This window comes from Rhinopithecus roxellana, chromosome 9, assembly GCF_007565055.1.
Source record: "Rhinopithecus roxellana isolate Shanxi Qingling chromosome 9, ASM756505v1, whole genome shotgun sequence".
NCBI classification, from domain to species: Eukaryota; Metazoa; Chordata; class Mammalia; order Primates; family Cercopithecidae; genus Rhinopithecus; species Rhinopithecus roxellana.
In genome coordinates, this window is record NC_044557.1 from 125570563 (window position 1) to 125584058 (window position 13496).

General features: G+C 39.6%; 1 protein-coding gene across 5 annotated transcripts in view; it reads right to left on the reverse strand.

Moving 5' to 3' along the window:
- The window catches only part of MSRA (methionine sulfoxide reductase A), a 365945-nt gene that overhangs the window by 184313 nt on the left and 168136 nt on the right, over positions 1–13496 (reverse strand). For 4 of the 5 annotated variants that reach the window (XM_010353452.2, XM_010353454.2, XM_010353453.2 and 1 more), the window contains one exon: positions 46–165. The exons of the other annotated variant lie outside the window; for it this stretch is intronic. In XM_010353452.2, coding sequence (XP_010351754.2) covers positions 46–165 — 120 coding nt within the window. The remainder of the gene's footprint in view (positions 1–45; positions 166–13496) is intronic. 5 annotated transcript variants of the gene reach the window in all.

Consider the following 13496-nt stretch of genomic DNA (forward strand, 5'->3'; position numbering starts at 1 on the left):
CTTCCTTGTTTCTCCTAGTAATACAACAAAGCAAATTCTTCCTACCTGAGCAGACTTCTTTATAAGTAGGATTTGAAGTATAGCCTCCTGCAAAACCAACTTGAGTTGAATATACTCCTTTCAAGACCCAGAATTTCCTTTCAGCTCCCCAGAAACAGCCCATTCCTTAAAAAACAAACAAACAAAAAGATACTGATTATTCAAAACAAAGTGATCACTGCACATTGACATACCTGTTTGACGAAAAAAAAAAGAAAAGGTGCTCCTGTCATTTGATAACCAAAAATGACTAAGATTTTATCTTTTAAAGAAGGAGAGTTCTTAACATTGGTAAATAATTTCATTTACGATTATTTGCATATAATATCTCTTTGCTTTAGCTGTGCGAAAACTTAGAAGGCCTCAAATTTAATGGAGTTAGTAAATCTACACATTTCCAAATAACATAGTAAGGGGGTAACTATTTTCATATTCCCACATTCAATTCATAACTTGAATTAATAGAAAATTTACTGAATGATCCGCTCCCTGGTCACATATTTTTTTTAAAAAATATTTTAACAAAGTATAGCACTAAGTTACTCATTTTAATGGGAAAACTTTCAAAATCAACATAAATTGATGCATATTTCCAATTAACAATGTCACATATGTGTTTAGTTTTTACAATTTTTTTAATCACTATAAACTTGCATGTGATAAATCACTGCTTACCCAAAAGTAAGTTTTTCTGAGTTTTATTTCTGGATATAATGAATGCAGGAGAAGGGTTTGGAGGGGAGACAGGGAGAGAATGACAACAACAAACAAACTCACAAAAGTAGCATTCCATTCGACTAGCAAACACTGTGTCTATACCAGCAGCACAGGATCTCTGAACATCTTGATGAAAATCACAACCCATCTCCCAAGAACACACACACTCACACACGTCGAAAACGTTGCCGTGCACTTCCTTTGGCTCCAAATACAAAACCTTCATTTTCTACCATAAGTTTCTAAACTGTCCAGTACAACTGGTGTTCTATGGCCTATTTCTAGATGTAAAAAAAGATTACTGTCTCACTCAAATTTTATATGGCTTTATGAAGTTACATATAACTGAGATCCTGAGTGGAACAACAGCTGGTAAATTAATATACACTACACACCTCTCACTCCTACACTCACTTGATTTACTAGATTTGATGACAGAGCTAAAAGATAAATTAGAAGTTTACTGAAATTCTCGACACTCTTTAATATTCTACTCTAAAGATCCAAAGCAACAAAACCCAAAAAGCAATTTGAATAAAATTATACATTATACAAAAATATTCTATTTGCTAAAATGTGTTAACCAAAACTAGGTTAACATAAAAATATAAGACCAAATAATAAAATTTAATGCAGTAAAAAATTATTGTTGTGATAATATTGCAACATGGAAATGTCTGTGATATCATAACTATCTAAGGCTAAAGTAAAAAGGAAAAAACACAAATGCATTTTTATTACAACTATTAAAGAATTTCACACCAAAATTAGACTCGAAGAAAATATACTAAGTATACTAAAGTGATAACCATGACTGTATTACAGTGGTGACAATTTAGGAATATTTCTTCATTCTTCGTATTTTTCTGTACTAGATTCCTATTACTTTAAAGATTAAAAAATTTACATTTTTAAAGAAAGGCAAAATATTCAAAGAAATAACATAAGCATCTGTTTATGCTTATGTTACACACTACTACTCCATTTTTTCCATTTACAAGTGAATTGCTTGCTGCTAGTGAATATAAATATTTACTGAGTATCTATAAAAATTAAGTATCCACAGGTCTCCAGCAAAAGGATTCACTATTCATTTTCCTTTGTTGTACTCCCTGGGATGAGGGGAGGATGACAAGGATTCTCTGGAGAAGCACAAGCTGTAGGTGAGCACAAGCTTCACTGTGCGTAAATGACCATGAGGGCCCCAGGATCCGTACAGAGCGCCAGGCAGAAGGCAATCCACCCCTGAAGTTCAGCAGTCTGCAGAGTTTGTTGAATAAAATATTTCTGTGCTGCACAATGACTAACAGCGATGGCACCAGAGAACACCAGAATCCTTCAACCTTCATGTACAAGGTTCGTGACAGGCCATTTTAGTAGCCAGCCTGGCCTGACCTTTGCCTATGGTCCCACTACAGTGGCCCCAGGTTTTTAAAACTTAAAATGTTCTTGGCCAAACCAAGCAAAACATTACCTGTAAGTAGAGAGATATTTAATCCACTTTTAATGCTTAATAGGGATCAAGTAATGACCCCATGAGGAGAATGAATGACCAGGATGCAGGTGGGCAAGGGTCTGGGGTGCCACGTGTGGCTGAAACAGTGTCTCAGGGACTGGAATACGGCCAATGTCCACATTTCTGGAGAGGAATGTGACTTAGGACACAGGTTGTTAGGAGGATAAAACTCCATGAAGCAACATTTCAACTAGGGGCTGCAGGTTTAACCTAAACATTCTATTATGTGGCTTTGAAGGTGTGAGCGTGAAAATTGTGTGTGTGTGTGTGTGTGTGTGTGTGTGTGTGTGTGTGTGTGTGTGTTTAAACAAAGAAAACAGGCTTATTTATAGCAAAAGTACTCATACATTTCAATAATTTGGTAATCATTATATCAGCAAATAAAATATAGTATGCACTATTTTCTTTAAATGCTTCTTTTTAGCCTTTTGTTATAAAATAAAACTGATGCAAAAAAAAAAAAAAAAAAACCACACAAAACAAACATATACTTCAATGCACTGTTATTAGGCAAACACCCTGACAACCACCACTCGGGTCAAGAATCAGAAGTTTGCCATCTACCCTAGACATGCCTCCATGTGTGCTACAGTCCAATCCCAACAGACACCCTATAGCCCAAAAAGTAACTGTTATCTGACTTTCACAGTAATCACCTCCTATGTTTCTTACACTTTTATCACCTAAGTGTCCACCCCTGACATTACAGTCTTGTTCATTTTTTAAATTTGATATGTCTTTAAGCTTTTCTTTTTTTTTAAGATGGAGTCTCCCTCTGTCACCCAGGTTGTCACGAGTTCAGTGGCGCGATCTCGGCTCACTGCAACCTCCACATCCTGGGTTCAAGCAATTCTTCTGCTGCACCCTCCCTAGTAGCTGGGATTACAAGCACGTGCCACGTGCCCAGCGAATTTTTGTGTTTTTAGTAGAGATGGGGTTTTGCCATGTTGGCCAGGCTGGTCTCGGACTCCTGACCTCAGGTGATCTGCCCGCCTCAGCCTCCCACACCCAGGGATTACAGGCATAAGCCACCACACCCAGCCATCTTTAAGTTCTTTTAATCAATACACTGTCTCCATTCTTTTCCTTTGACCTTATCCCTCGAAGATCACAGTCTAGTTGACCTGTTCAGTTTCTCACACTGTGGATTCTGAGGACTATGTTCTCATGGTGCAATTCAATTCATGCCTCCATCCTCAGAGGACAACTTTCTGCAAGTTGACAGAGGCTTCATCAGACTCAGAATTGATCCTTTGGCAAGACTAGAGATGGGGCTATGATGGTCTTTGATTAGAAAGCACAGAATGCCTAAATGTCTCTTTCATGTCTAGTTAGCATCCATGGATGCTCAATGCCTAGATATGTTAATTCCTGGAGAGTTGCAAACTAGTGATCTTCTAATTCTATCGTTTCATTTTCATACCTTATAATGAAAAGCTTCCCTTCAGCTACTACTTTGTTACTCAGTGGTACAATTCATAAGGGACAGGGAAGATAAATGCTTGATTAATCCATTTACATAGTGTCTTCAAGATGATGAACTTGCTATCTCCCAGGCTAATCGAAGAGTTTTTTAAACATCATCATAAAGGTATTCATTTAAACATATTTGATGATTTCAATTACTGCTCTCATGTAAGCTCCAGTAGTCATATCTTTGGCCAGTGAGACCTTCTTCAAATTGGCTCCTTGTCCGCAGTCGTCTCATAGCTTCTTTGCTCTCTGGTTTGACAGGACGTCCTCGACTCACCTTGTACACTTCCTACCCCAGTCCCAGAATCAACCATTTCACCAAGAAGCCTAGTTTAATGGGAAAAGGCACTTCGAGATCATGACATGGGTGACAATGAAGCACACTGCAGACTGCACAGCCATGGAACACCAGGGGGCGATGTGGCTGAAACCTCCCATCAAAAGGTAAGTCCCATCAGACCCACTAGATTATAAGGTCAAGGGGCTGCAGCCACAGTCTATCACAAAAAAGAAGTTGTACATCTGGAATCACGCACAAGCAGGACCAGAGGGCACACGTGAGCTGCATGAATACACAGCCAGACTCCCCCAGTACCCACCAGGCTGCACCAACTCCCTCCCTCACTTCACACCTACAGCTGTGTGGCAATCCTGTAAAACCAGCTGGGGGACAAGAGAAAGGCCGATTTGGGGGGTAGCGGTGTGGGGGGCTGTTGAATGGTTGGCTCGTTATATAGGTGCGGGCTGGAAATGCAGAGCAGCCACACTGCAGCCTTACTTGAGAGTGGTCAGGAAAGACAGGGGTAAGGGAAAAAATCCTCCCAACTGGTTCCTTCAGAGAGGGAAGAACAGCCCAAGCTCAGGACAGCGGTGGACTCAAGGGCAACTGCAAGTGGCTTGACTGACTAGTCAGAGGCCAGAAACACAAAGACTGGAAGATGAGGAATTAGGAAATGCGGGGTAGAGGGACACAGGTGGACATGTGGGAGTGAGTATGCAGCATGAAGATCTCTGTACCACATAATAATGCCAGTCAGAGGGCATCTACCATGAAAGAGGCATTCGTCCACAAAGCATGGAAAGGGGCCTAGCCAGGGGATGCTGGCCAGTGTCTTCACTGGCCACCCTAGTACCTGCGTGATGGATGCAGGAACAAACTGGCCACAATGGCAGAGACAGGTTACACACGGCCCAACAGCATGCACACCCGCTCAGCAAGGCCCACCTAGCTACTGCCACCACCAAATGTCCAAATGGCCAGCAACAGAGACTGTCACCAAGTGCCTTACACAGCACCACTCCTTGAGAGGACCAACCCACCATTATGGTGGCAAAGGATTACCCCAGGCCCCTTCCATGATGAAAGGGCCAGTGATGTGTTCTTACACTCATGCACATGTATTCCTGGCATGGGTTTGACTTTCCTGCCTTCAGGGTCTTGGCCAACTTCTATCCCATAAATAACATCCATCAGACCAAGCAACTCACTTTGCAGCAAGGAAGATGCAGCAGTGAGCCCACGGCCGGTTTCCACCTGTTTTATTATACTGTACATCGCCAGGAACTGCCATCCTGAAAAAGCACTGGAATGGGCCCAAGGCACAGCCACAGCACCAGTTCAGAGAACGAACTCTGTGCAGGTGGGTGCCAGACTCGAAGACACTGAATCAAAGACTCCAAAGGTAGGGACACACCATGTTCTCCAAATGATTAATACATGTGTTTGGAAAGCAAAGGAGAGAAACAGGATTGACTTCATTTACCATCTCAGGGACCCATCAGGAGACTTTGCAGTTTTTGTTCACACAACTCTTGGCTCTGTAGAGTTACAGGTCCTAGTCCCCAAAACAGTACACTTTCATCCAGGAATATAGCAAGAGTCCATTGAGTTATAAGATACAGCTATTGCCTGGGCACTCTGGGCTCCTTGCTACAGGGACAAGTAGGCAAAATGAGTTTGCCAGGTGCAATCATCCTATAAGCAGTGTAGAGGATCTCTGTTGCGCCACAGCCTTGCAAGCATTTGGTGTTAGAAGTATATAAGTATTTGCCAATTGGATGGGCTTAAAATGATATTTTGGGCCGGGCATGGTGGCTCACACCTGTAATCCCAGCAGTTTCGGAGGCCGAGGCAGGCTGATCAAACGTCAAGAGATTGAGACCATCCTGGCCAACATGGTGAAACCCTGTCTCTACTAAAATTACAAAAATTAGCTGGGTGTGGTGGTGCACGCCTGTAGTCCCAGCTACTCGGGAGGCTGAAGCAGGAGAACTGCTTGAACCTGGGAGGCGGAGGTTGCAGTGAGCCGAGATCGCACCACTGCACTCCAGCCTGGTGAACTCCAGCCTGGCAACAGAGGAAGACTCCGTCTAAAAAAAATTAAAAAGATATTTCACTGTGATTTGTTATATACATAGCTAATCACCAGTGAGGTTGAGCATCTCTTCACACAGTATGTGGGCCACTCATGTTCTCTCATTTATAAAGTGCCTTTGTCCATTTTCCTATTGGGTTCTTATATGTTTCTTGATTTTTTGCAGTTTTTATGTTTTGAATGCTATTTTTTCCAGTTACATGTTTACAGATATTATCTCATATGTGATTTGCTTTTACCTTCACTTATGATGTCTGTCATCACACAGATGTTTTAAATTATAATGTGGTTAAATTTCTCTATCTTTTCCTTTATCATTTGTGTTTTTTGTAACTTGTATAAGTACATCCATCTATAAAGATTATAAAGATAATATCCTGTATTTTCAGAAGCTTTAAAGTTTTGCTCTTAATTTTAGGTTATTAATCCATATGGAAGAATCTCTGCGTAGGGTGTGAGGTGGGGATTCAATTTATTTTTTCTATATTGATAACCAAGTATCCCAAATAAATGGCTATTAAATAATCCATTATTTCTCCCACTTATCTCTAATGCTACCTTTATATGACATCATTGTAAGTAGTCCCATTACTGGGCTTTCTGTTATGCTCCATTCATTTGTCTATTCCTACACCAATACTATCCTGTTTTTCATCATTTATTCAACAAATATTTATTCACTGCCTACTGTATGACAGGAATTGCTCTAAGCACCTGGGATAAATGAGTAAACAAAGCAAACAAGATCCTACCCTGTTTGGTGTGTATACTCTGGTGGGAAAAAGATTAACAACATTAAAAATAATAGGTAGATGACATAGTTTGAAGGTAGAAAGAGCTATAAAAAATGAAAAGAAAAGCAGAGCAGGTCAGAGAGATCAGGAGGGCTGGGAGGGCACAATTTTCAATAGGGTGAGCCTCAAAGGGAAGGTGGCTGCAAAAAAAGCCATGAAGGCAGTGAGGTCACCCGTTCAGATATCCCTGGGAAGGCGCAGAGAAAGCAGTCTTACAGGGGCAACAAGAACGTGCCTGCTATTTGTAAGGCGCAGGAAGGAAGCCAGTGTGGCTTGAGTGGAATAAACAAGGAGGAAGTAGCAGGACACGGATCAGATAAGCCAGATGTGTAGGGCCTTGTGGGATCACTAAGGACTCTGGATTTTCTTCTGAGTAAAATGGGTAGCCACGGTAGAGTTTTGAGCAGGAGAGGAAATGACAAAACTTATGTTTTACAAGATCACTCTGGCTGTCCTCGGCTGAAAATAGACTAGAGTGAACCAAGCACAGAGGCAGTGAATGGTTAAGAAACTATGGCTGTAATCCAGGTAAGAGATAATGGTGGTTTAGACCAAGCGGTAGCAGAGGAAGTCATGGGTCATGATTAAATTCTGGATATATTTTGAAGATAGAGCCAAAAGGATTTCCTGACAGATTTGACACAGAGTTTGAGAGAAAGAGAGGGTTATGGTTGACTCGAAGATTACTGGCTTAAGGGGGGGACCTTGTGAATGGAGCAGATTTGTAGGAAAATATCAGGGGGTGGTAATCAGGCTAGTTTTAATGAGTCAAAATGCCTAGTAGAGTAAGTGTTCTTACCTTGTACTTCTTCAAAATTTTCTTTGTTATTCTTGACCTATTACTATTCAGCTTTAATATCAGCTTGTCAAATTCCATAAAATATCCTTTAGAATTTTTAAATAGAATTACATTGAACTTACAGATGAATTTGGAAATATTTTGTCATATTAGTAATTTTTTTGGACACACAAGTTTATTTGTAAATTTAGTCAACATATATAATTGACCTAAAAACTTCAATAGAAAGATAAATTTAAAACCACTTGGAAGCCCATCTCTATAAAAGTGATTTTCCCAGGACAGTAACCAGACGTAACCTAACCCAACACCATCTTAACTGGCAGAGGTTCAGGGGGCTGGAGCTTTGTGCTCCACCCCTACACCAAGTTTTTATAATACAAATGTCACAAGAAAAAGAACTTCGGTACTGTTTCCTCTTAGCAGAGAAGAAAAACTCAACCTATTTATGAAACCAACCACAACACAATGAAAAGCTGCACTAACTAGTTCAGAATACTAGTTAACAGGTGACGCTAGTGTGAATAACTCGTATTTTATTCTAGAGCCCTTATAAATAAAATCCCCCAGTTAGTGTTTGCATTATCAGCTAGAGGGTTAGCTAACGTGGTAGAATGAGGACTTATGCAAGGTATAAATGCACATAGCACTTTACTACTATGAAAACAATAACATAGCTCTCCATTTGTTCAAGTCTTCTTGGATGTCCTTCAATACCAAGTTATAATTTTCTCCATAAAAATCTTAAACATGTGGCCAGGCATGGTGGTTCATGCCTGCAATCTCAGCACACTGGAAGGCCAAGGCAGCCAGATCACCTGAGGTAAGCAGTTCAAGACCAGCCTGGCCAACATATTATTTTCTCTACTAAAAAATACAAAAATTAGCCAGGTGTGGTGGCATGCACCTATAGTCCCAGCTACTCAGGAGGCTGAGGCAGAAGAATCGCTTGAACTCAGGAGGCAGAGGTTGCAGTGAGCTGAGATTCCACCACTGCACTCCAGCTTGAGTGACACAGTGAGAATCCATCGCAAAAAAATAAAGATCTTAAACTTTTGTATTACATATAGTTCTATGTACCCCATGATTTGTGGTGCTGTTATAAATACTGTTTTTCTACCATACTTTTGTATTACTTAGTACTGGTGTATAAAAACACTCTGATTTTAGTATGCCTTCCATACAGCCAGAAAGAGTAGAGAATTCTAATGTAATTTCCATTTCATTTCCTTCTTAACCCATGAATTACTTAAAAGTATACATTTTTGTTTTCAAACATATGGTCTGTCTCATATACTACTTTTACAATTTTATTTCCAATTTGACCACATTGTGTTAAGAAAATGTGGTCTTCATTATTTTGAAATTTGTTGAGGCTTATTTTGTCACCTACAACCTGGTGAATTTTTGTAAATATTCTGTGTACTTGAAAAGCATAAAATTCCTCTCTATATTTAGGTACAGGGTTTTACAGACATTTATGTAAAAGCTTATCAATTTGTTACTTAAATCATCTATATATGTTTAATTTTCTGGCAAACTGAGCCATCTGATTCTTAGAGAGTCAATTAAAATTTCCTCCTATGATTGTGAATTTTTCAGTTTCTCTTTTAGTTCTGTCAATCTTTCTTATACACAGTTTAGGCTATGCTATTAGCATACACAAGTCTATTATTATTTATCTTCTTGCTATTATTCTGTTATTGTTTAGTATTTTTAATGCTATTAAAGCCTTTTGTTCTTAAAATTATTTTTTCTAATATTAAGATGCCTACATTACCTTTTTTGTATTCATTTACCAGGCATATCTTTTCCAAGTCTTCATTTTTAACCTTTCCATGTGTCATTATTTTAGGTACATTTCTTGCAAGCAACATATAACAGGATTCTGGTTCTTAGCCAATTTGATATTCTCTTCCTTTAATTAATGATTTTAATGTATTTACTCTGGCTATTTAAACTTCTTTCCATAACCTCATTTTGTGTTTTCTACTTACCATCCTCCTCCTTTTATTTCTTTTCCCTCATTTTCTATCTTCTATTAGTCTTTTCTGACTGCTCTTGACCCTTGGCCAATTTGGAGGCAAAAAGAAAACAAAAATTGTTCTTCTAGTGTTTACCCTTACAACTGTTACATACCCACTTCACTATCATGTTTTCCTAACCAAGTTTGAAGTTAGTATTTCTGACCTTCTCCCAAACTCATGACCCCTCACACTGAACAATCTCTATCTCATTACCACAGTGTAAAGATTTGTCTTTTTATATTTTTTTCTAACACACACACAAATGGTTTTCTTACAATTATTTCAGTGATCAACATTTTAATCATTTTTGAACTCATTACTGTTTCTTATACTTTATGTCATTCATTTACATTAATTCTTCATCTTGTTGAAGTATTTTTAAGAGGCTTTATAGTAACTGTGTATGAGTTATAAAATCTCGTTTTTTTATATCTGAAATATTTCTATTATGTCTATACTACTGAATGAAAGTTTAGCTGGGTATAAATTTCATCAATACTTTGAAGATGTTACTCCATTATTTTCTCAAGATCATTGGCATTCATAAGTCTCCTGTCAGTCTGATGGTCATTTCTCTGTAGGCAATGTCTTTTCTTTCTATAGTTATTAACATTTTCTCATTAATATTCTGGGGTTTAATTATTACAAATCTAGATGTCATTAATTTTTATTTATCTTGCTTAGGGCTTAAAATATACTTTCAATATGATTCACATCTTTATTTCTAAAATGTCTTCAGCTATTATATTCTCAAATTGCTTCTCCACTATTCTTGCAATTCTATTTCTCTGGAACTCCTTTTACATGTCAGTTGGGACATCTCAACTTATCCTTTGTGTCATTTAACTGCTGATTAATTGATACATTCTTCTTTTCCCTGATCTAGTTGCATCAGAACTATTCACTAGAACTATGAACTAAGTCCTTCATCAACTGGGTTCAATCTAAGAGTTCCATGTATGAAATTATTTCAATAGCTATTTTTATTCCAAGTTTTATATTTAGTTCGTTTTATTGTGCCTATTTTCTGTCGTATCCTCCTGTTATTCCTTCTCTGACCTCTTTGAACATCCTAAGCACACATTTTAAAATGGTTTTCAGCTTGTTTCAAAAAATTAACTTCATGAGTGAATTTATATTTCATTTATTCATATTGTTGCCGCCTTTCTTCACATGATTCATATTCTTTAGAATTTGAGCTTATAGGCTTGTTTTCACAGTTGCACACACATGGGTGTGTCACCTTGGGCAGATGGCAAGAGGAGAGAAGCACTTTCAAGTTGTACTTACATGAAGGTGATTAGAGTTCCCAGGGTTCACTGCAGCAGCAGTGGCTACAACAAGAAACAGGTAAACCCTGAGGACCTGAACTAAAGCATAAAAGGTACCTTTTACAGAATATATCTAAATTGTTCCTTACAAAATATTTAACCTAAGGTGATACTGATGACAGTGGTCTGAAAACTGGCCTTCGGCAGTCATAGGCGCAATGAATTTACCTGTCACCACCACCACCACCTCCCCTAGGAACTTCTGAAGGACATTTACATTCTGTAGAAATAAAGTTTTAAATTGAAGGAAAAAAAATATTCAAACTTACATCATGATTTAAGCACCTAAGAGACTTAAAGAATATATCAAATTACAACTGTATCACTGAATCAGATTTACATTTTTGGCACAATCATTACAAAATCATTACTTGACAAGAATTTTCCAATAATCCTACTAGATTGTTTTTATTTAGAATTACCTTAAGATTGCTGCATTTCTACTCACAATTTTAATCTGTCATTACTCATGAATATCTATGAGATTTTTTATTGTGAGATTTTAGTTTCCCTTAAGATTTGTGATCTCATATGAAATCTTCAGAAAGAACTTTAAAGAAAGTTCAAATTTTCATACAGCTCTTTTCCAAAACACATTGACACTGCAAATTTTGACCTGACTGGTAAAGATCTGAGATTGTGATTGTTAAAATGTGATTTTCTAAAAATAGCTAAGAGGCCAACCACTACAGCTTCAGCACTCTTGAAAGGCAGTCTCCCTGATCTGACATGTCCTACGGGATCACTATGCAAATTGGCTAGGGCAAGTTCTACTAACTAGTACACCCCATTCTCTGCTAACTAGCACACTCCTGTTAACTAGAATGCCCCACTCTTCACCTCTGCCTACTAAGGGTACCACTGAATAACAAACCCTCCAACAACAGATGGGGTAGAAAGAGCAGTCTGTCTCGTCAGAGTGGAAACCAACAGGGAGGCTGGGCTCTCATTAGAACATGTGCAGTTACCACATGTTCCTTCAGCGTCTTATCCAAATGCTCCCTCTCTTCCAGCTCTTTCCCCTGCTTTTAGACTTCACTCAGAACACAGTCACGTACACAACAATTTCCAAGGCAGCCTCCACGCCTGGGATCCTAGAAGGTTAGGCTGGATAGGAGGAGTGGCAGTCATTCCGCCCTCAGGCTGTGCACGTTCCCCAGTCCCGTCACAGCTGCTGACCATTCAAAGTAACAAACTGGCTTTGCCTACTTTAGCTTTCTGTAAAGTACACACTTTACACTTTCCTTTTTGCCCTTTTATTTTTATTTTTATTTTATTTTGAGACAAAGGCTTGCTCTGTCACCCAGGCTAGAGTGCAATGGCACGATCTCGGATCACTGCAACCTCCGCCTCCCGGGTTCAAGTGATTCTCCTGCCTCAGCCTCCCATGTAGCTGGGACAACAGGCACCCGCCACCATGTCCGCTAATTTTTGTATTTTGAGTAGAGACAGGGTTTCACCATGCTGGCCAGGCTGGTCTCGAACTCCTGACCTCAGGTGATCCGCCTGCCTCATCCTCCCAAAGTGTTGGAATTACAGGCTATGAGCCACCGCACCCGGCCCTTTTTATACTCTTAGAGCAGCCTTTTTCTATGTAGTTCAAACCACATATCATCCATCTGAAAATGACAAATCGAGATGTTGAACCCCTAACCACCCACCTGAGAAAGCTTAAAAAAGACAGGCATTTCCAACTCTTGCTCGGGATCTCCACCTGGAAGTCTCCCTGATACCTGAAATTCAATATAGCTACCACCAAAGTGACTACCAAGTCACTATCTTCTGTCTCTGTTTTCACAGCATCACCATTTTCCCGGTCCTTCACAGAAAAGTTGGCAGTCCCCTCTGTGCTTCCCGCTTACTCGTTTCAAACGAAACCATTTCCAGTCTCTCAAATTTTATGTCCTTTCTTTTCCCAGCTGGAGGGTGACGGCAGCCTCCTCCCTGTCTGCCCACCTCAGCTCCCTCCACCTCAGCTCCCTCCTTGCCGTCTTTCTCATCCCTTCCAGTCTGTCTCAATCTCATGCTTTTTCAAAACTGTCATCTTCATTCTTTAAAACCACAAAACAGGCCGGGTGCAGTGGCTCACGCCTGTAATCCCAGCACTTTAGGAGGCCAAGGTGGGTGGATCACCTGAGGTCAGGAGTTTGAGACCAGCCTGGCCAACATGGTGAAACCCCATCTCTACTAAAAATACAAAAATTAGCCTGGTGTGGTGCCACATGCCAGTAATCCCAGCTACCTGGGAGGCTGAGGCAAGAGAATTGCTTGAACCTGGGAGGCGGAGGTTGCAGCGAGCCAAAATCATGCCATTGTACTCCAGCCTGGGCAACGATAGCAAAACTCCATCTCAATTAAAACAACAACAACAGCAACAAGCCCACAAATAGGTAAAATGCAAGAATCTTGAGAGTCGTAAGAATCT